Source organism: the organism of the source record quoted next, unplaced genomic scaffold, assembly GCF_019419815.1.
Source record: "Pyrus x bretschneideri cultivar Hongxiangsu unplaced genomic scaffold, Pyrus_bretschneideri_v1 Contig55, whole genome shotgun sequence".
NCBI lineage: Eukaryota > Viridiplantae > Streptophyta > Magnoliopsida > Rosales > Rosaceae > Pyrus > Pyrus x bretschneideri.
Genome location: NW_025999793.1, coordinates 464,700 through 486,588, shown reverse-complemented (window position 1 = coordinate 486,588; position 21,889 = coordinate 464,700). Strand labels below are relative to the sequence as shown.

Genomic DNA, 21,889 nt, shown 5'->3' with positions numbered 1-21,889 from the left:
TCACGTAGTGTGTGTGTGTGTGTGTGTGTGTGTGTGTAGTAACCAACATGAGCTAGCATGCAGTGCATGCTCTTTGGAGCTCACGTAGTGTGTGTGTGTGTGTGTGTAGTAAAAATAAGAGTGGACTTATATATGTTTATTGATAAAGAAAAAATAAGAGTGGAATTATACGTAGTGCTGGTTGTGATCAACTTCATATAGCTTGGAATTTGGGTTGGAATACGAAGATTCTAGGTTCGGATTTGAGGCAGGGGGTTTCTTTGGAACTCGTCACCCTTAGAATATTTGAACTTTGTGAAATATGTGTTATACTTGATATATATCTCTAGAATTGATATAATTGTCTATTTTGGAAATGATATATATATTATTGTTATTTTTGATAATGTGGATATTGTGACAATGATGATTATATGCATATATCATTGTATACTGAAGTCAAAGGATTCTGTTGGTTTATTTGAGATTGGGATATGGAAATGGAACTATCTTTTGTATGGTTGAGTTCGACTCTTGTAAGGACCAGCAAGGATGACAAAAGTGAAATTATAGGAATGGTACGAAGTAGTGGAGACTTTGCGACCGTGAGAAGAACAAGATGACCAACAAAATGGGAATTGGGGTGATTGAGTTACGAGGGTTAGTTTGTATAATAGAGCATTCACACCATCGTTGTTTGGACCACTGCTACAGTGGTAAGATGCATGGTATGGAACGTGCAAATCCGGGTGTTTTATTATATAGATTAACGGGTTAGGGTAATTGAAGTTAAGTTGCATTCACGGCTTATCAATTAAATAGTGATTAATGATAACATATTACAATGGACTACATGTGGCATGACAGTTGGTTTAGTCTTGACAATTATCTTTGATAAGATTTATGTCCCTACTAAGCTATGGTTTCGCTCACCCTGTACATTTTAGACTAAGTTTGGTACGAGATTAACGAAGGGTAGAAGAGCTGAGGTTGTGTTAGACGAGGGATTTTAAGAGTTTTTATTTATTTTTGTACACCTTTAAAGATTTTCGAGTTATTTTTATAAGAGAAGTTTGATTTTTCATATTTATTTTTATTTTTACTGGCTCACTGGGCACTAGGTCCTTTTTTCACCGACCTTGGGTTCGGGGCGTGACAATGCATGGGTAAGGATAATTTTCAAGAACACATTTGGGCCCTCGTTAATCTTCAAAGCCACACCTCTAAGCCCCTGTCTACTTCCTGAAAACCATTTTTTCACTTCAGCACCCAATTTACTCAAAACCCCAACATCCCATACTCCAATCCCTCCAACCCCTCCATTTTCCCATAGTTTCCGACATATTCTAGGCTACCAAACAGAGTTAAAACACACAACTAAACAAATAGCAACAAAAAAAAGGTAGAGAAGTAATATACACATAGCAGAATAGGGAATGGAGATTTTGTGGGGGTTGAATTTGTGGTGACATTTCGGATTGGTGGATATATTTTTAACAAATAAAGGAACTTTGTATGTCTATCTTCTTTTCTTGAGAGATGGTTCGTCCTCTTTTTTTCTTTGAGAGATGGTTCGTCTTCCTTTCTAGAGAAGAAAAGAAATCCTAGGGGTGGAGGTTGGATTGTTTAAGGTGTTTGGTATTTATATCACCCACCCTCAAATCCATCAAAATCCCTAGTTCAAGAAAATCCTAGAAAATCTTTAATATTTTCACTACACTTAGATTCTTGTGGACTTTTTAAAATCCTAATCGACTACCCATAGATTTGGATGTATTTTTTAAAATCATAATTTGACTATACCATGATTTCAAAATCTTTTAAAATCTAATTGACTACACCCATATTTTAAACTCCTTTAAAATACTATCAAGTCCTATCAAATCCTAATTTGACTACACCCTCCTCAGAAATTTCACAACCATCGATCCCTTGCTTCAGCTTGGGGCCAATGGTTGCCCTTCCCACCTTCCTCCTAGTCTCCTTTTGTCCTCCCCTCCATTGCTCCACCCCTTCTGTTTCCTCTATCCCCTTTCAGCTTTCTTGCCGCCACTCCCTCACTACCCATTTTCTCTTTCCCCGGTCTACAGGTGTCTCAAACACTTTTCTTTAGCTGAGTCTAGTCATCATCATTCTTAATGATAATGGGCTAATTTTTGTTGCTCCTAAACTATCGAAGGTGTTGCCATGGGGTTTTCCCATTGATGGTTCGATTGGGTGCTCGAGGTGGTTTGATGTGCATATTTGTAATAAGATCCAAATCTTTAAGCCCTTAATCAACCTGCAAGTAACACAGAGGATAGAGAGGGAGAGGGAAGGAGGAGAGAGAGAAGAGCTCTGAAATGTTTTTTGTTTATTTTTCTTTTTATCAAATTAACCACTGGGCAAAGCCATTACACTTGGGACTATTTATAGTACTCCCAAACCCACTGGAAGCTAACAGAATCTAACAAGCTTTCCTAATTACTTGTAATAGTCCCATTTGACTAACTAATTCAATGCCTAACTATGATTAGGCTAATCAGGGTCATAACATTGCCTACCCCTTAAGAACAACCTTGTCCTCAAGGTTAAAATGAAGAACTGGTTATACTTCTCAATTGCTTGCTTCTGCGTAGCATGCTCCTATTTGCCGCCTTTGTAGTTGTTTCTCCCATAAAAGATTTCTGCCCATAATGTCAATTGGAGACCCACCATAGACTTGCAACCCATCTTTTGATGATGCATCACCAATAATAGTAGTGGAGTCCTTAAAGATTGTCACCCTTATAACCACACCAAGCCGCTCAACTGAAGTGTTCTCAACTAGTAAACTCAGATCACCAGCTCCCAAAACGACATCCCATTTGCTTCCTGAGTTTTGTTTGAACTAAATATGATGGATTTACCAATCATCAGCAGCTGATATATCGCAGAACACCACCCTTCTGGCAATCTATGAATCCCCTCTGAGTGAAGTCTCTCCAATCTTACAATGGTACTACAAATTATATTGTTAACAACATGTCCTGCCAATGCTCTTTCGAACCCAGTCGCCATATCCACAGCCTTGTTCACGCTTAATTCATGCAAACTCTTCATCGCATCACTATATCCACCCTCTCCAGCTTTTTGCTTTTTGCCTTTATTCAAAGCTTCAACACTTCTATCCAATTGTACCATAAAACTACCAAACTTGGTTATTTTTGTAACCCTGTTAAGCCACTCTGCCTTGATAGCTTTGAAGTAGAGCAACAACTCAAACGTTAGCTCATCACCATTTTTGACATAATCAGAAAAATCTTCATAGTTTGCTTGTCCTTCGGTAATGATCATAATAGAAATCTCTTTCTCATTCAGCCGTTTGATCTTCCTAATCACATCGCAATGCCACTCCTTTGTGTTATGACACTTATTGAGCCTTGCCATATTCATCAAATAAAGCTCTTCCAATTTTTTTTTGTGAACTAAGAATTGACCCAAATGCATTGACACCATTATCGCCCATGGCGTTGTCTAAAAGGTTAAGATACCTCAAAACACATCCGTCCAAGAACGAAGAGAATACGTGCATGACTTCAAGAGCCTCTTCTTCTGACCTTCCTGCAGTAAAATCTGAAAGGTTGATTTCTTGCAATAGACCTTTGATAAACAACAAGATTGGTGCAACAACACAAGCTGCATCCATACCAAAGCTTCTCTTGCTAACACATATATTGGTACACAATTTTTCATCATCCCTTGATGGTAGAAATAGTTCCTCAGTCTTGCCGGCATCAATAAAGGGCATGCGATCACCTGAAATATCAAAAACACCTTCACATGTAGCAGTAGCTTCCTCACATTGCATCACTTGTAGTAGACAAGTAAAATACATTGTATGCTTAATGAAGTGTAGCTTTTGGATAAAAAATTGAGGGTACTTGTCACAACAGTTTTCCTAGTGCTTGGAACAGAGCAACACACCTAGAATTTTAGCTAATCCCCCTCCCGGAACCCATCAATTCCAGAATTCACCTATAGTTATGCAAAACTGAGAGCATGCAACCATATTATGAAAAAGAGGGGTCATTCGATCGAAGGGGTTTCCTGTAGCATCCTCGCTTTGTCTCTTAGCTATTTCCTCAAACACTTTCTCTGCATTCAAAACCATCACCAATTTACCAACCTCTTACATGCTGACCCACCCATTAATCTCATTCAGATAAACATCATTCATCCCCAACTTGCCATTTGGCTTTCCCAATTTTGGATGTGTAAATCAAGGATCTCAATAACTCATGTCGACGTTTCGTGGTGTTCGTATGAGAGAGACCTACAGATTTAGTAACTCCTGCGTTCCTGAGAGGGAAACCCAAAACATGCGCCATTGTTGTAGCTTCCTTGGTGCTCAAAACAGGTTTATGACTGCGAGCGTAGGATGAATCAGTCCTAAAGGTTGCTGAAATCGAAAATAGCGGCGGCATTATGGTCACCATCGCAACGGGCCCGGTTTTCTCAACATTCCGCAAATGAATTGTTCATGCTACAAAATCATTTGAGTGTAATGGTTGGCTGGGAAAATTTGTCATTGCTCTCAACAATGGTGAAGAATAGAACATCGGTGGAACATAATGGACTTGGGTGCTCACGTAATCTCTATACTCCTCAAGGTTGATGGAATCACTGACGTGTTGGTCTGCAAGTGGAAAGGGGACTGCAATTTTGGTGGTTCTTGTGTTCCTCAGAGGAGAAACAAAACCCTGCACGCTGGTGTGAATTGTCGATGCCAACGAATAGTTCAAATGTGCCTTGACAAGAGGAATTGCCATTGCTTGCAACAATGGTGAAGAAGAAAGCAACGGTGGAACATAATGGACTTGGGTGATCGAGTGTGGCTCGCAGGAATGAACTGCCCCAGGCGCCAAACCATCCGTTGTAGCTGCAAGAATATCCCTAGTTTGGGGTAACTGAAACAAAGCTTCATCACTGTTTTCACTTTTGGAGGGGCCAAAATCTCGACAAAAAGCTCTTGTAAATTCCTCCCAACGTGATGTAGTGTGAATGCGATTACGCCAACAAAACCTCTGCAAAGCTTCATTGTCTAGATGAGATGAGGCAATTTCGACCTTCTGAGATGCAGGAGTGTTGAAGTGGGCAAAAAATTGCTCCGCCCTGGAGATCCAGGAAAACGAATCATCATCGATAGAGAATCAAGGGAATTCAATCCATTGCGGACATTGAATTCACGGTGGGCTGCCTTCCTCGTCGCCCGTAGCATTGATAGCAGACATCGGGATTGGAGTAAAACCCAGACCCTACACACTTGTTGAAGCTTCCTGGTTGCTCAAAAATGGTTTGCTATTGTTGAAGTGGGCTACCATTGAAGCGTTCGATTTCGACTGTGGCTTAAGGGATAGAGCTACGATTTCGCGCAACAATGATGATGATGAAAACAATGGCGGACCAAAATGGACTTCGATTGGCAATGGAAGCCTCGGCGGATTGTCGTCTCCTTGAAGTCCGAGATAACTAAGATCGATTGATTCAGTGTCGTCGGAAATCATCGGGGCTGGATCCGAAAATCCCTCATCGCTAATAGCAAACATAGGGGTTGAAGTGGAGTCTACCTCGCTGAGAGCCAACTTACGGGCACGGTGGATCTTAGTAAGGAAGGGTGCGAATAGAGCATCCAAGGTCTTGCGAAGCGAATCCTTATTCGCAGCAACCATGGCAGAAAACGTAGGTGCGTGGGTGTGCACAGGAGGGAAACCAGGATTCGAGAAGGATGATACCATTGATAAGATCCAAATCTTTAAGCCCTTAATCAACCTGCAAGTAACACAGAGGATAGAGAGGGAAAAGGATGGAGGAAAGAGAGAAGAGCTCTGAAATGTCTTTTTGTTTATATTTCTTTTTATCAAATTAACCACTGGGCAAAGCCATTACACATTGGACTATTTATAGTACTCCCAAACCCACTGCCGGCTAGCAAAATATAACAAACTTTCCTAATTACTTGAAATAGTCTCATTTGACTAACTAATTCAATGCCTAACTATGATTAGGCTAATCAGGGTCATAACAATTTGATGTCGAAACTTCCTCTCAGCGGCTTGGGCTACCATGGGGCTTCCCCTTGGAAGCTATCATTAAGTCTTTTGCTTATGGGTTCGTAGTGGTGGCAGACAACAGCAATACAACATCGTCAACGGCTTTGGCTTGGCAACCCCTCTACCATGCATGCCACTGTTCTTATCCTTGCTACAAATGCGAACCACATCAGCCAACAAAAACTCTCGATGGCTTATGGTGCAACAGAATTTAATTTTAGGTAGGCCTTAATGGTTCATGGTGGTAGCGTTGTATTTAGGTCGATGGCGGTGACTCAAGCTTAGGTTTCCCCTACCACCCACCTCTCTGTGCGTTGTTCTTGTTAAAATTGACAACCCACGTTCCCCTGCTACTCACACCTCCTGCCACCTCTGCACCGGTGGTCTCCTCCACAAATACATACCCATGGTCTCCTCCATGGAACCGCCATCGGCTTTAGCTTTTTAATTTAGTTTAGTTTCTATGTTTCGTGTTTGTACCGCCTAAGTCGGGATTGTGTCGCCTAGGCGATCTGTTGTGGCCTTAATGTTTACAATGATTTTTATAAAAGTCTCAATGCTAGGTTTATTGTGTTTATCGTCTTTTGTGATAAATTTGTTTCGGGATACTCTTAGTTCTAGTGGTCTTTTGTGGTAGCCTTATAGGGGTTAAAATTATTGGCATTTTGTGCAAATCATCTTCAGATCATGAAATTAGTCACTAGAAAATATATACTCATTCGACACCTCTTTTACTTATTATTATTGTAATGAAACACTCTATCACTTCTGTCAATAAAAAAAAATTCAAAGCAATTTTACGATTTAATAGTATTTCACTTTCACTTATAAGCGAGAAGTATTCAAATCTATAAAAAAAAAAAAAAAAAAAAAAAAAATTATGTTGAAGGATTTCTCTATTGCATAAGAGAATTGCACATTTGGAACAGAACGATCATGGTTAAATCTCAAAAGAGAAAAGTGAAAAACTGTCCGTAGAGCCCAAGCCCCAGCCCAAATCTTACTATTCGTAGAAGGAAATATAAAATCCTCCTCGAATCTGCGACTGGGGCAAAATAAACCCCCAAATCTCAACACTGTTTCCGCCATTAGGGTTTTCCGAATCTCAAATCTACAAATTCCGATACCACACTTCATACCTCCGAATCCGAAATTAGGGCTTCTCTTGCACGAAATGTCGTCGGGAAGACCCAAGGACGGGGACATGCAACTGGTGGCGGCGCCGGAGAGGAAACTAGCCCAGCCGCCTGACAGGAAACTAATGCTACCGCCAAGGCCACCGACGGCAGCCGGCTCGACGGCGCTTGTGGAGTATACGCCGCCGGTGTTCAAGGAGGAGGAAGAGGACCTCGAAATCAAGCTCCGGAGGATTCTCGAAAATGTACCGGTTCGCGTCAGTAACACCTCCGGTAGCTCCGCCGGTTCGGGCTCTGGCGACTTCCATCAGGTATTATATTTGGATGCAGTATCACAATGGTGACTCTGATTTTCTTGGGATTGTAGTTATTGGATAATGATGCGTATTTGAGTAAATTACGGGATAAATTGGAGTAGATTGAGTGAGGATATAGCCATATAGGGTTGATTATCTTAGGGTGTCTATAGAAATTAGGGTATTCAGAACTTAGACAGCTGAGGGTAGAACATGAGTAGTACAGTAGTTAGGGGCCCTTGGTTTCGATCGACAAGAACATGAATTATTAAATTTGAATTTACTTGTTGGGCATATAATTCCAATACTAAAACACTTACCTATGCCCATAGCAAGAGAACGATAACTTACAATTAGCTGGAAAAAAAAAAAAGGAATTCATTTCGATAAGGTGGTATATGAGCTTGCCGGGGATTAGGGATATTCAAGTTTGGGGTTGAACAAGTCTTTTCTTTTGTTAGTCAGACTCAATGCTAGATTGCTAGAATGTTGAGGGGGTTAGTCGATTTGTGTATGCCTACGTTAGGTCCAACTGTGCACCATAAAGTAGAAGAATGTGTTAATAAGAGTCAAGCACTATAACTGAGTTGTTCCCGTCTTTTTGGTTTGAGAGATTTTGCAAGGACGTAAAGCGATTTTTCTTATTTAGTGTTATTTTGGAATTGGTGGGAACATTTTGGTACCCATGTTGGCCGAATGGATATGGAGTATGGTTAACTCTTTTATACAGATTATGTGGACAGCAGAACTTAATAGATATTGACTGACTAATCCTTCAGTTAACAGAATTGGTTCTCTTATGGATGAATCTCTGTCCTTTTCTCTGCATGGATTAGTGTTTTCTGCTTGAACTTGGGGTTCATTTATGATTAAACAATGTAGTATTCTTTGAAAAACTGTAGCTTATTATATGCATAAGGATAGAGAAACCTTCGATCTTGAGCAATGTAATAGAATGCAGTGCTGTCACTCTTCAAGTTTAAACTTTGGGACAAGAGATGCCTGGAATTGTCTTGTTTTTCTTGCTGCAATAAAATAGCCTCTTTCTCAACAAAAACAAAAAGTTCCTGGATTTTTACGTACTGCAATACAGTGTAGCCAGGTGCAAGCTGAAACTGCTATTTTCTCTATGATCTTGAGTTTGAGTTTGATTTTGGATCAATCTTAAATGATAAATAGTTAATACCAATTAGATAAGTATCTGAAGTTCTGAACATGTTAAAAAATATAATTTCCTTTTCTTACGCCTGCTTTAGTGACATTGGAATATTTGATTGGTTATGATTTGTTGGACTCATTAAGCTGGCCGCTAAATTTCATGTAAACTTTTTTCTCACCCCAAGTTGTACATCCACAGTATCGGCAAATGAGACGGAAAGAGCAAGACAGGATTGCTAGGATGGACGTGGACTATCAAAGAAGGAAAGAAGAGGCCGAGTTCAATATGAGGAGGGAGGAAAGACTGAGACAGGCTGAAGAAAAGACAGCAAAGAAGCGTTTGAAACGTCAAAAGAAAAAGCAGAGGAAAAATGAGAAGAAGATGAAAACAAATTCAGGTGGCGAAGAAAAACAGAAAGAAGAGCCCTCGGACGATGAGGGGAACTCTGATGATCAAACTGAACAGGCTTGTACCAAGTTTTAATTCTTGATGCATCGGCTCAAAGCCTGGTATCCATGGGCATTGCAAAGTCAAGGAGCAAGTATGGACCAACTTAATTGGGATTTTATTTTTTTGAATTCTAGACTTTGTCATGTTTGCGACCTAAGTTCGATTGTATATAATCCGAGATGTAACCACCCAAGGGATTAGAACAAATTAAATTTTGATTTAGTTCAACTATTTTCTTGATATAAAAATGCAATGTTGAACAAGAACGATGTAGTATGCGTCGTGATCGGGTGCTCTGTTCTCCTCTAGAGTGGCATGTAGCATTTGTTTGCTTGCTTGCAATTGCATCATGCTTGTGAATGGGTTGGCTACGCACTGCACCAAAAAATCCACGTATGATAATTTGGCAGTTGATCCACATCACATAACCCTGTGAATTTCAAGTTTCAACTAATGCACTGCAAAGCCATAGATCCTAGTGGAAACATAAACCGCAAGATTGTATAGTCAACATCATTTTCTAGAGTTATTCATTTCGTTTTTAATTTTTTGTTTTTGTAGTTAAATTTAAGGGGGATTGAGCAATGAAATATAGGGTCGGAGGGTATTAACAAATGGCGTCAGAACAATAGATGAAAAAAGTTGAGGTTCTATTATAAACCCATGCAAAGTCATTTTCATCATTGTGGAATTCATTCTCCAACAATAGCCAAAGAGATGCGCAAGAAATGCTTATGACATGGTGAATGAAATGAAAAACTACAAAAAATAGAAAACAATTTCAAAATAGTTGCTTCTAAAAAAAGAAAGAAAAAAATCATGATCAATAGCGTATTGAACTTATCCAACTTATTTGGAAACCCCTCTTTATGATAAGTAGGTAAGATTAGAGTTGAGAGTTAAGACCACATGTCGCCCTCAACAAAATTGGTTAGGAGGAGGATAATTATTTACTTGTAAAGGACAATTGAATTAAGGCTTAGTTTTTGGTATATCCTAAAACTTGAACTTAATTCCACTTTCTCTTCTGGAACAAAGATGTGTCATTTTGCACCATGAAACTCAATACTTAACAGATTCCACTTCTTTTTGTGTTGGAGTCGAAATTAGACCCTTTGAACACAAAGTTCCTAAATCCTTTAAGCTATAATCTTTCAAGGTAACATTTTGTGGGCTGAATGGGATTGAGCCTTAGAGATAGAATTGGATTGGCAAAGACTTATACGACATGACTTGTAAGGATATGTTAGATAACCTACTTTATTTTGAATTCATAACCTATTATATCTAGTCATACACATCTCACATTTTGACACAAAAAAAGGATTAGACTCAAGTCCATTTTGATTGATCACAACTTATCATATCCAGCCCACCAAACGAGGCTTTAGTTCTTCTTTAGTCCTTGTATGAACCTAATTGTCGACTAAGGGCAGAGATGTCTAATTCAATGGTATTGGTATTTTGTTTTCAGAGTAAATTGTAGCAGTGGTCCCTCAACTTTAACTCAATTAGAGCAATGGCCCCTTAACTTTAGTTCAATTGGAGCAATGGTCCCTCAACTAAAAATCTATTATCATTGGTCCCTCAACTCATCAAAACGTGCAGCTATGGTTCTTTTCGTCAACTTCGTTAGAACTTCAGTCAAAATGAGTCATGTGTCATGCACATGACGCTAAATCAAGGAGCAAATATGGAAATTAGATAAGAAAAATTATATCAATGGTCCCTCAACTTTAATCCAACTAGAAAAATAGTCCCTTAACTTTAACCCAATTGAAACAATGGTCCCTCAACTTTAACTCAATTGTAGCAATGGTCATTCCAACTTAACTCATATTGACAAAATTCTGACGAAGTTGACAAAAAAGATCATAATTACATGCTTTTATAAGTTGAGGGAGTAATGATAATGAGTTTTTAGTTGAGTGACCATTGCTCTAATTTGATTAAAATTGAGGGACTATTGGTACAATTTACTCTTGTTTTCATGTACGTGAGTCCTTACAAGAAGGAAGGCAACTTACTGATTTGATCATTATACCCTTCTCCCTCCCTTATGACAGGTGAACAATGACACTAGCAAAATTCCTTCCACTTTAGCATTTTTTTCAAGAATATTAGCAAAGTAGAGTGAATATTGAGTTTTAAGTACAAAATGACAGTATTTTATTTAAAAAATAAAAATAAATTCAAGTTCTAGGTGCATACGAAAACCAACAGGATCCTCCGAATCATTTTGGTGAGGATCCTGGAGTTTGTAAATCGTGTATGTTCATCGTTCATTATGCAATCAGTTTTTGTCAAGTACTGTTTGTATTTAATTTTAAATAAAAATATATTAAATGATTTCTGACCGGATGATATACGATAAACGAATATAATTTACGAATCTCTAGGATCCTCACAAAAAGGATTCGGATTCATACGAAAAAATGAGCCTTAAATTAAAGTGCATTATTTTATGGGAGGGCAGGTAATAAAATACAAAGATAGACCCAGATTAGCAATTTTGGGCTTTTGTCTTAGTACGAGTTAATTACAGTACAAAAAAAATTAAGGGAGTCATTGCCATTTCCTCTTATTGTTAATATTTCATTTCATTTTGTAATTCCCATCTCCCTCCCTATCAAATTCCATCTCTCTTCTCTCTGAAACCCTAAATCTCCATGGGAGAATCTATGCCTCCTCGTCGCATTTCCGTTCATCAAGCTCTCGGAGGTGGCCATGGTACTCTCTCTCTCTCTCTCTCTCTCATACACACACACACACACACACACGCATGCACACACATACTTAACACAGATTGATTTATAATTCCATAGAATTATTTGCGATTCCGATGTGGTATGGATCGATTCTACTTCCATTGTCGACGGCTAAACAATAATCTCGTTTTTAACATTCGGTAGATTTGAATTATGGAATAATCACTACATTGTTCTTGATCTTAATTTTGTAATTAATTATGTTAATTTTGGGATTTAATGGTAGTTGCCGATGTGCTGCTGTGGAAGAAATGGAGTGGAGGAGTTTTACTGCTGAGCTCTACGACGGCGTCTTGGTTGCTGTTTGAGCGAGCTGGCTACAATCTCTTGTCCTTTGTGGCTAATGTTCTACTGCTACTTGTAGTCATCCTCTTCCTCTGGGCCAAATCGGCTTCTCTTCTCAACAGGTAACCCTCTAATTCTTGGCAATTTTTCGCTGCGTTTCTTGTATACTTTTTACTGATCTTGTTATCCCAGCAAGAATATCCGGGTTCTTTTAGCTTCGATTAGAAGTACATTTACTTGGAAAATATTATATTTGATCAGTGAACTTTTTTTTTCCCAAATGCGTTCCAAACAAAGTAACTAAGAAGTAAGAACACAAGATCGGTTGGGAGAATAGAATTGATGTTTCTGGGAAAGATTGGTGATGGTTATACAGTTTGGCACATTGGTTTTAGTTTTGAGGTGATTCTAATGAAAAACGGCGTATGCGGTCATTCAGACCTTTGCCTCCTCTCCCTGATATGGAAATCTCAGAGGCCAATGTAGTGAAGGCTGCTGATGCACTGCATGCTGGGATTAATCGTGGACTGTTTATTGCACGAGACATTGCTATTGGGAGAAATTGGAAACTCTTTCTTCAGGTAATATGTAGTTGCTTCATTCTAGGTTTATGGTTTGAATGAGGTGAATAGGTTTTGTAGAATACATAGAACAGGACTTTATTAATATTACTAATTGGAAGTTTTGATCTGCTTCTGCAGGTCGCTTTCTGCTTGTGGCTAGCTTCTTACATCGGAAGTTTCTTCAACTTTCGTACTCTTGTCTACATTGGTAAGCTCTTTACTGCACATTGTATCTATTTATGTTTGGGTGCATGTTCTTGAAAGATTTACGATATTTATGCATGGACATTTCTTTAACTCTAATGCAGGGGTTCTCCTAAGTCTTTCAGTGCCTGTGTTGTATGATAAGTATCAGGACCACATTGATGATAAGCTGCATGTAGCAAACAGGGTAATACAAGCACAGTACAGGAAAATTGATGATAGCATCCTAAAGAAAATTCCTTTGCAATCAAACAAGGAGAAGAAGCTACAGTAGGTAAGTGTGACGATTTTCGCCTACAATATACTTCTGTTTATCTATTCATATTATTTCTTCTTCCCCATCCCTAACAGCTAGAGTATCAAGGCATTGGTGGAATTAATTCAGGCCATATTTGTTATTTATGCTGTTTTGCTGAATCTATGTGCACAGTGGATTTGAAGGATGTGATTAGTGTTTTCAGTTAAATATCTTGTGAACTATTGAAGTGTGAAAATCTCTTGCTTCATTATGCTTTAGGATGTTCATTATTTGTATTCAGAAATGAAGCTATAATATTGCGTAACCAAGTTTACTGTTATGGTCTTTGGTAGGAAATTATAAGCGAAACATACTAGTAAAGAAAAGGAGTGTAGTAGTGTGCTCTCTGCCTTGACTCTTTTGATGTTCCTCCCAATTGGGAAGGACAGAACTTTAAGTGGCTAGAGAGGAATGGAGGATAATCTTTAAAATGGGTGGAGCATGTATAATTGATTTCTGGGTATGGGCTTGTGTCGAATGAATGGGTGTCTTATTTAGATGCGATGATTGAACGAATACGTGTCTTATGTTGTGGCATCTGTTTTTAGAAACTGTATTGTTTTGATTGAAAATTTTGTCTAATGAAAGTCTGAATAGACACAAAGGCCGAACCCAGACATTTCTTGGGCCATTGCCTGGGGAAACCTTTACTCCATAATAATTTCTGACATTTATTTACACCTTTAAGACATTTAAATTAGCCCTTTTTTTTCCGGTGAAGATTAAATAATACTTCCTTTTCTCTCATTGTCATTCTGGCTCTCTATCCTTTTGTAAATCTTTCTAAAATAAAAAATTGCACCTGTCTATCTAAAAAAGAAGAAGACTATCTCGCACAAAAGAATTATTTTAGATACCATGCTTTCACTTGGATTAGTTTTGGGTAATTAGTAAACTGTACGTATTTCAAACAGAGTATTATTGTTTTAGTTTGTTTTCACTTTGATGAATAAAGTGAAACTCATTTTGAAGTATGAAATCTCCGTTGTATGAGAAAGCTTCTTACCTATGGTATTGATTTAGAAAGCACGAAATCTCTATTGTTCGAGAAAACTGAGATGATTTTTTAGCTGTGGTATTGATTGTATGACATGCATCTGCGTATGAAATACTTTAACCATAAATTTTGGTTTGATAGTCTCTGGATACCTATAACGAAATCTGTGTTATTCATTCATAGGATATTGCCTTTAAAATGTATTTGGTGGCAACAAAATCAGTTCATTTAAATTTAATGAATGTAATTTCTTACATATTGCATTATCTAATATATACCAGGGTCTAAACAGCTTAGCTTTTCTTATGCCGATCAGTCTGATTTCGTATGGCATTATTCCTCTCTCTAAAGTTTTCTGGTTTCTCTTTGAATGGATTACCCGTTCATTTTCTTCACTGTCTATCTGTGTACACTGGAATCCAAATTGGTGTAGTTTTGGTTGATTTTTGCGCTTTACTCAAATCATCTGAATCCAGATGTTACCTGCGTTCGATTCTATTAGTTGCTGCTGATTTTTACTAGAACACATGTATATACGATGCAGGGTATTATGGAGCGACGAAAAGTGTGATAACAGCCTTTTATAGATGGGTTTCGAACATTCCCGTGCTTGGGTTATATTTTTGTTGACATGCTGCGGCTATACGTATTGACAGTGAACCGGCATAGTTGACAAGATTTGGGTGGATCCTGTGAGTGTCTACATTGTTTTTGGCTCTGGACCTTATAATATTGTTGGGTGGATCTTGGTGGTTAAAACTTTACGCGTTCATATCTGTGGGATGAAAGAGAGAAACTTAATCCTTATAATGAAATATAGAATGTTTTTGCCTGCCTTGCCAACCTATATGTTTCATTGTTGGTGCGTGAAATTTCTTTTCATTATTTTCGTTGCGGAAATTGCAAAACTTGTGGATTTGGATCCTTGCCGGATCCCCTTCCTAGGGATCCTAGGGATCAAAGAACATAAACGGTTAATCAAAAATCGTGCGGTCACAATTTTTTCCTTTTTTATATTTTTCCCACAAAACAATGGTGCTTTACTTTTAAAAATATAAAAAGCATTTAATTGAGATCGCACGATTTTTTATCAACGGTTCATGTTTGTTGATTCTTAGAATCTCCAAGGAGGGGATCCGGCAAGGATCCAAATCCAAAACTTGTGGCACTTGCTACAGTCGATGCTCTGGACTGAATGTTGACCGTGCGATATCATTTTATTTGTATTCAGTGCTAACACCCGATGCCCTACCATAATTCTTGTACGCAAACACGCATTTGGAAAGAGGCAGCAAAACCTACGAAAATAATACAGAAACGCGTTTGTCCTATAACATCCCGGAGATGAGAAAAACACTTGCAAAACTGCGGCTTCAAAGCGTCTTCAACAAGATACACCAACGGTAGAGATGAAACTTATGCGAATCTGGGAATGCCTTCTGAAGGTGGCAATGTTACTGAGCGCAACAGCTCTAGCGAGAAAACAAGTCCCAAGAAGTGAGAAAGGATAGTGTTCGCCGATGCCTGCAACAGAAACGCGAAACGTCAGTTTTCTCTGAATTACAGATTCTTTTCTAGAAAACAGTAATCTAGAGAGTTCCAGAATAGAATGAGAACTAAAGCGAGATATATGAACATACCTGAACCAAGAATACATCCAAGGCAAGAACAGGACTGTAACCAGGAGTGAGACCCTGATATGGATTCGCAGAGGTAGTAAGAGCCTTAGCAACCAACAGTCCCACCGTTGCTTGCATGCCAAGAACAGCAGCACCCATACCCAAAAGGTTCAGAATGATGCCATTCTTTAAGCTTTTTATAACATCAGCGCGCGGAGGAGCCTGTTTATTATAAGCAGTGAAACACAGATGTTATAGGTAAAATAAAAGGTGCCATCGGAGGAGAATCGCAGACAATTATCAGATGCGAACACATCTTTCAAAGCATTCGAGTAGAATCTAAGCTAATTTCAATAAGATGCCCCACAACGGGATGCTAATGACGGAAGAAGATAAGGAAAATGAAAACAGATTAAGTGCTCACAGGCAATTATAGTTACAAGGATTCCAATTCATTGAAATGCGACTGGAAGTACAATTTCTTTGGGTGACTGGCAGGCAACTGCATTGTTATCTTATCCTGGTGAAGGAAACACTTAATACAACATTTGAAATAAGTTGCGCCTGACTTTTCCTCGTAATTTACTATCAAAGTGTAGATAATTGATTTGATACGGGATAATGGGAAAGACGAAAACACTCATTGGAATCAGTCAAGCATTGTGTTAAAAGTTGAGCATATCAACATCCCATGGAACTTCACATCGAGCACAAAGTCCAGGCAACATCATTTGTCCGAAGACAGTAAAATCGCTTATATGGAATCAATTTCAAGAAGCACGTACAATTCAATCACAAACACATTAGCTTTTCCAAAATTCAAAATTTCACAATACCTTTGCAGGGTCACTTGCAGTTCTTCGAAGCTTATCCGAGAGGCGAATGTACCCAAATGACCAAAACACGGAGACGAAACCCGCCACAATACCACCGGCAGTGGCATAAAAAGTAGGCGGTGACGAAACCTTGCCGGTGATAACAACAGAAAACGAAAGAATCACTGCCGCCACAACAGTGCTCACCAGCTGCCCCCAAAAGCCTAAACTACCCAACCTCTTGAAATACCTCGCTGTGCTCTCTAACCTTTTGGCTACCTACACAGCACAAACCACCCAAAGCACTTCACTTTTCAATCAAATCATCAACAATGCAATGCAAAATTCGAAATTTCAAAATCAATGGATTCAAATTGGGGTCAATTTAGTAACAATTGCTGTAATTTCAATTCATGCTCTTACATTTTCCTACATTTTCTCGGTAACCAAACAGAAAATAGAATAAATTGGGCAAAGTTGAAGGAGAACCTGAAGGAGCTTGGCCTTTTCGGTGTCGTCGTTTGGGGAGGTGAAGGTCTGAGAAATTGGAGTGGAAGAAGCCCTTATGGTGCTGAAGGAGAGCTTTGATCCTCTGTGGGTGGGAGCAGCGTAAGAGGAAAGAGACGGAGAAGAAAACGAAGAAGAAGAAGAAGAAAGAGGGAGGCTGGGCACGTGGCGGTCGGAGATTGACCGAAGAGGAAGGTGATAAGCTAGGGGCCGAGTCGTGACAGCTGGAGGTGGCGCCGCCGTGAAGTAGCCGGCGCGAGCCGCAGGCGATAGTAAAGTTTGCATAATTAAACAGTTAGTAGAAAGAGTGGGAGAGGAAGTGACTTTTGCTCCGTTGGTGACCTGGTAGCTTTTGGTTTGGGGAGCTACTTGCTAGTGAGGCTACTAATGGTCATGGGCTTTTCTGTTGGGCTTGAAGGGGCATGTGTTGGGCCATAAATATTTGACATCCTAATTTCGAAAACTTTGGGCAGAAGAGCCCAAAAGTTGAAAATGTTGAACAAGGTTGATGGATTGCTCAGCTCAATAATTAGACAAGAAATTATGTTGAAGGCTATGGCCTCCGGTTAAGACGGACATGTAATCGTGGTTATTTATCCAGAGTTTTTGGTAAAGTGTACTTTAGTTAGCAACTCATGCACTCTACTCCTCAATATATACGATGCTCCACAGACTTTCGATATTTGTTGTTGAAGGACAAGCGTTTAAGAAAATTTCACTTATAATTAATTTGTTCGACTTTGATCATGTTTATTGACTTGACTGAATATTTAGAGTACATATATCCCTTTAGAGCTTCATTAACCAATTTGAGACCAGGATAATAAACATTAAGTTCTAAATGATGATTTTACACCCTAAAGCAATCAATCATGTCAATAAATCAAATCAAAGCTGAAGAAAATCAAGCTAAAACAAGGTCTGTTTAAAGAACAAACACATTGGTTTAGGGAAAAGTAAACTCAGGTAAACAAGGTTTTCGTCCATCATAACACTTTGGTTTTGTGTTCTAAACAGACTTTATTTGGTTCAAAGAATCAAACCAAACTAAACAAATGAAATGTAGATATTCACTTGATACGTCATATGTACCCGAAATATAAGATAGTTATATATATACGATCCACCTTACCCTTGTAAATTTCTTACATTATCCTGTGAAGTAAAATGAAAATGAAGTTTGCATTATAACAAAAGTGGCCATGAATGATAATAAAAGACAACGCTGGAGTTGTAATGATCGTTTTAAAGTGTATATATGTTGTGAACCAGGAGGAAACATGAGCATATATAATATTAAGATTTAAGGAGCCTGCAGGTTGAGCATGGATTTCTAGCAATCATGAGTTTCTAACTGTGTACCAAATGTGATTGATTTATTGGGGGTTCGCTTAAAGGAAAGGGAAAAACTCCATCTGCAAATATCCTCGCATAAATGTGTGCGCGCGCGCTTCACTCGTCGAGGGAGGAGTGAGATAGGCATGAAAATATACTTGTGTGATAGGTAATTCTCTCTCTAACATGTGTTAAGTTTTTAATATTTAGTGTTTATCTTATTAATATGTTATCAGAGTCTTTGATTCAAAGATATCATGTGGTCAAAATGCTCATCCTCACATACTTTCAGGTATTTTACACAAGGTAGAACTGAACTTAATCCGTTGCACTTTAAACGTGTCTCTTTACGTTCAAGATTGGGCAACATGTTAGCTTGATATATATTGTTAGTTCATTTTTTAATAACTCGAGATTTTGTGGCCAAGTAATTATCAAAGAACTTAAGTAATTAGGCGTTCAAAAAAAAAAAAAGAGCTTAAGTAATTAAGAATTTACTTATGCTTTTAATTTCCTCGTCCTCTAATATCGCTTAAACTATAAAATAAAATCAAATCAAGTCAGCTCCAGTAACTGAATCACGGGAAAGTTTTATTTGGACAAGACGCATGACACACATGCAACCCCAATAATCAAATCCGCACTTGAAATGCCGACCTTTTTATTCACTCAAAAGAAGTTTTGTCCTCATAAGAAATGTCCAAACTCTCGTGTCACTTCAAAACAAAATGCTCCCACTGACTTGAGTCTAATTTTTGGTCCTATGAAAAACTTGATTCTTTTTAATCTCTCCCAACATATTCAGGACAAACAAGTCCCGACGAATAATGGCTGTTTTTATAACAATTTATTAGCAGAAACAAAAATGGTTAACTGTACAATTACCCATATAATATTATTTGGTTAACAATAAACGGCCAAGGGGTTTGGTTTGGGTTTTTTTTTTTTTTTTTTTTCTTCCTTCCTTCTTCTTCCTCCTTCTTTCTAGGTTGCAAGGGGTTGGGTTTGTTGGGGATGGGGGGGGGGGACGAACTGTGTTTGGTTTGGGATTTTTTTTTTCCTTCTTCCTATTCTTCTTCTTTTTGGGTTGCGTATTTTTTTTTTCCTTCTTTTCTTCTTCTTCTTCTTCGGGTGGGGGGGGGGGGTGTTGATGGGTTTTCAATTTTTTTTTTTTTTTTTTGTTGAAGATTAAGCAGGAAGATGAAGATGGGGGAGAAGGAAGAGAGAGAGAGAGAGAGAGAGGAGAGAGAGAGAGAGAGAGAGAGGAGGGGAAGGGACAAAGTGAGGGCTTTTTTTTTTTTTTTTTTTTTTAACTTTTGTTTTAATATTTAAAAAATATTAAATAATTTTTTTTTTAGTTTTTAATAAATTTTTATTAATTTTTTTAATAGAAAGTGGGCTCCGAATCAAGCCACGTCAGTATTTAACTGAAAAATAAACGGCCAAGCTAACAGAATGTATAACATTGGCACAAATTCTAAAGATGAGGTATGACATTGTCAATTTAAAAAGATGAGGTATGAAAGTGTCGTGACACCAAAAGTTGAGGTAGTTTTTTGTACTTTACCCATGATTATAATTTGGTTTAGTACCAAGTACTTTCCACAGCATAATATTAATGAGAGGGTCGACTCCATTAATCAAAGTAACCACACCTAATCACTTTTCTTCTCCTGTAAAGAAATATGGTGCCCTCCAAATTCTCCTGTCACACCCTGAGCCCTAGATACACCTAAAATTGACATGTGTCAACGTTCCAATCATACATAATATAGCTCAGACGTTCAGTGGAAATAATATTACAATAAAAGTAGGCAACCCTACTCTCTTGAGTGTACTGCCCACACCAGCTAAATCACTTGAAATCCTCTTCTCTAACCGCTAACTGTACTATGCAAGAAATTGTCCCACACCGAGAGAATGTTGCACTGAGCAAAACAAAAACCCAAAGAAGATGCGAAGCTCGTGAGAGACAATAATACGACATATGTGATTTAATAAAGTCAGTCCATCTCATCTATAAAACATTTCACAAATCCTTTGCATATAAAAGAGAACCTGAATCACAAAACTTAATTGAATCCACACATGCATTTAATCATCTCTTTCATATATAATAAAATAGTATAGCTAGTAGGCTAACACAAAGTACAATGTTCTGCATTCTAGACGCAATCATGGAATTAGATAGAAATGATACAGAAATATAGGAAGTAGGATTCTAGACTCACTCCATGGAATAAAAAAGAAAGGAAGTACTCAAAGAAATTCATATCTACACATGAAACGAGAAAGAAGTATTCCAACGTAATGGTCCTCTACTAGTTGTCCTAGTTGAAGCGAGTCACTGTTCCGATTCCGTTGGAACGAGCATTCCTACCAATTCCATTTGGAAGGGGTAGATCCTGTCGATTAACTTGGTTTAGCAGCTATTCCGGGTCCAACACCGACATCAGTAGCACTACCATGAGTTGACTAAGTGAATATTGCACCAGTAGACCAGATCGAGATCAAAATCCATACCCATTTCTTCTGGATTGGATCCAACAAGAGCTTCTTTCAATTTGCAAACTTTACATACATACTAGCCCTTCCAGACTACTATGAACTAGCACAAAGATCGAAGTACTTAGACATGATCAACACCTATGAAAATACACAAGTCGTATTTTAGAATCCAATAAATTATGAGACACCAGAACAATTCGAGGCACGTTGACTAAAAAATCAACCGTCAGTCAAAGTAGCCCCACTAAGGTCAACAACACTAGATTCTTCAATTCGGAAGATACAAATGAAGTTTTTCGCTCCACAAGCTCTCAAAGGTCCGACAATCAATAACTATCACGCAAACAAAAGTGCACAAGGATCCAACGGTCAGATTGTTTTTAATTACAAAAAATGAGTGGCAGTATAATTATCTTAAAAATTAAATAACAAAATCATCGCATCGAGTTTCAACAAACGAACCTTAGATATAGGTTCAGGGCATCGAGAAGGTCTCGCTGTCCAAAATCCATTTGCCAACTACTTGGTTTATGGCTTTAATTGAAGCTGCGGATCCTACTCTTCAAACCGAAATACCCACATTGATGGCCGATCTGATTCCAAAATTGAATAAATCGGCAGATAAGAATATTTGTCCATTTGTAATGGAAATTATATTAGTAGAAATATAAGCTGAAACATTTTCTGACTGGGTCTTAACTATTGGTAAAGCAGTCATACTTCCTTCACCTAAACAAGAACTTGATTTAGCGGCTTTTTCCAAAAGGTGTGAATGTAAATAGAAAACATCTCTCGGATAAGCTCCGAGGCCCAGGAGTCTCTGTAATAGGAGAGACATGATACACTTGTGCTTATTTGGAGAGATCGTCATAAATGATTGAAGATCGCTGGAGTCGAGA

The 21,889-nt window shown here is 38.3% G+C and overlaps 3 protein-coding genes across 3 annotated transcripts; 2 read left to right on the top strand and 1 right to left on the bottom strand.

Moving 5' to 3' along the window:
• Nucleotides 1–7,021: 7,021 nt before the first annotated feature.
• LOC125470924 (PRKR-interacting protein 1-like) lies at nucleotides 7,022–9,357 on the top strand. Its single transcript, XM_048570730.1, has 2 exons — nucleotides 7,022–7,497; nucleotides 8,840–9,357. Exons 1-2 carry the CDS (start codon nucleotides 7,225–7,227, stop codon nucleotides 9,122–9,124), a joined length of 558 nt encoding a protein of 185 aa, XP_048426687.1. The 5' UTR covers nucleotides 7,022–7,224; the 3' UTR covers nucleotides 9,125–9,357.
• Nucleotides 9,358–11,661: 2,304 nt separating this feature from the next.
• On the top strand, nucleotides 11,662–15,049 carry LOC103928515 (reticulon-like protein B11). Its single transcript, XM_048570840.1, has 6 exons — nucleotides 11,662–11,821; nucleotides 12,086–12,266; nucleotides 12,584–12,725; nucleotides 12,846–12,915; nucleotides 13,016–13,185; nucleotides 14,751–15,049. Exons 1-5 carry the CDS (start codon nucleotides 11,761–11,763, stop codon nucleotides 13,183–13,185), a joined length of 624 nt encoding a protein of 207 aa, XP_048426797.1. The 5' UTR covers nucleotides 11,662–11,760; the 3' UTR covers nucleotides 14,751–15,049.
• Nucleotides 15,050–15,393: 344 nt separating this feature from the next.
• On the bottom strand, nucleotides 15,394–17,447 carry LOC125470987 (protein TIC 21, chloroplastic-like). Its single transcript, XM_048570839.1, has 4 exons — nucleotides 17,130–17,447; nucleotides 16,662–16,919; nucleotides 15,847–16,047; nucleotides 15,394–15,730 (listed from the first exon to the last, which is right to left on the bottom strand). Exons 1-4 carry the CDS (start codon nucleotides 17,430–17,432, stop codon nucleotides 15,623–15,625), a joined length of 870 nt encoding a protein of 289 aa, XP_048426796.1. The 5' UTR covers nucleotides 17,433–17,447; the 3' UTR covers nucleotides 15,394–15,622.
• Nucleotides 17,448–21,889: the final 4,442 nt, after the last annotated feature.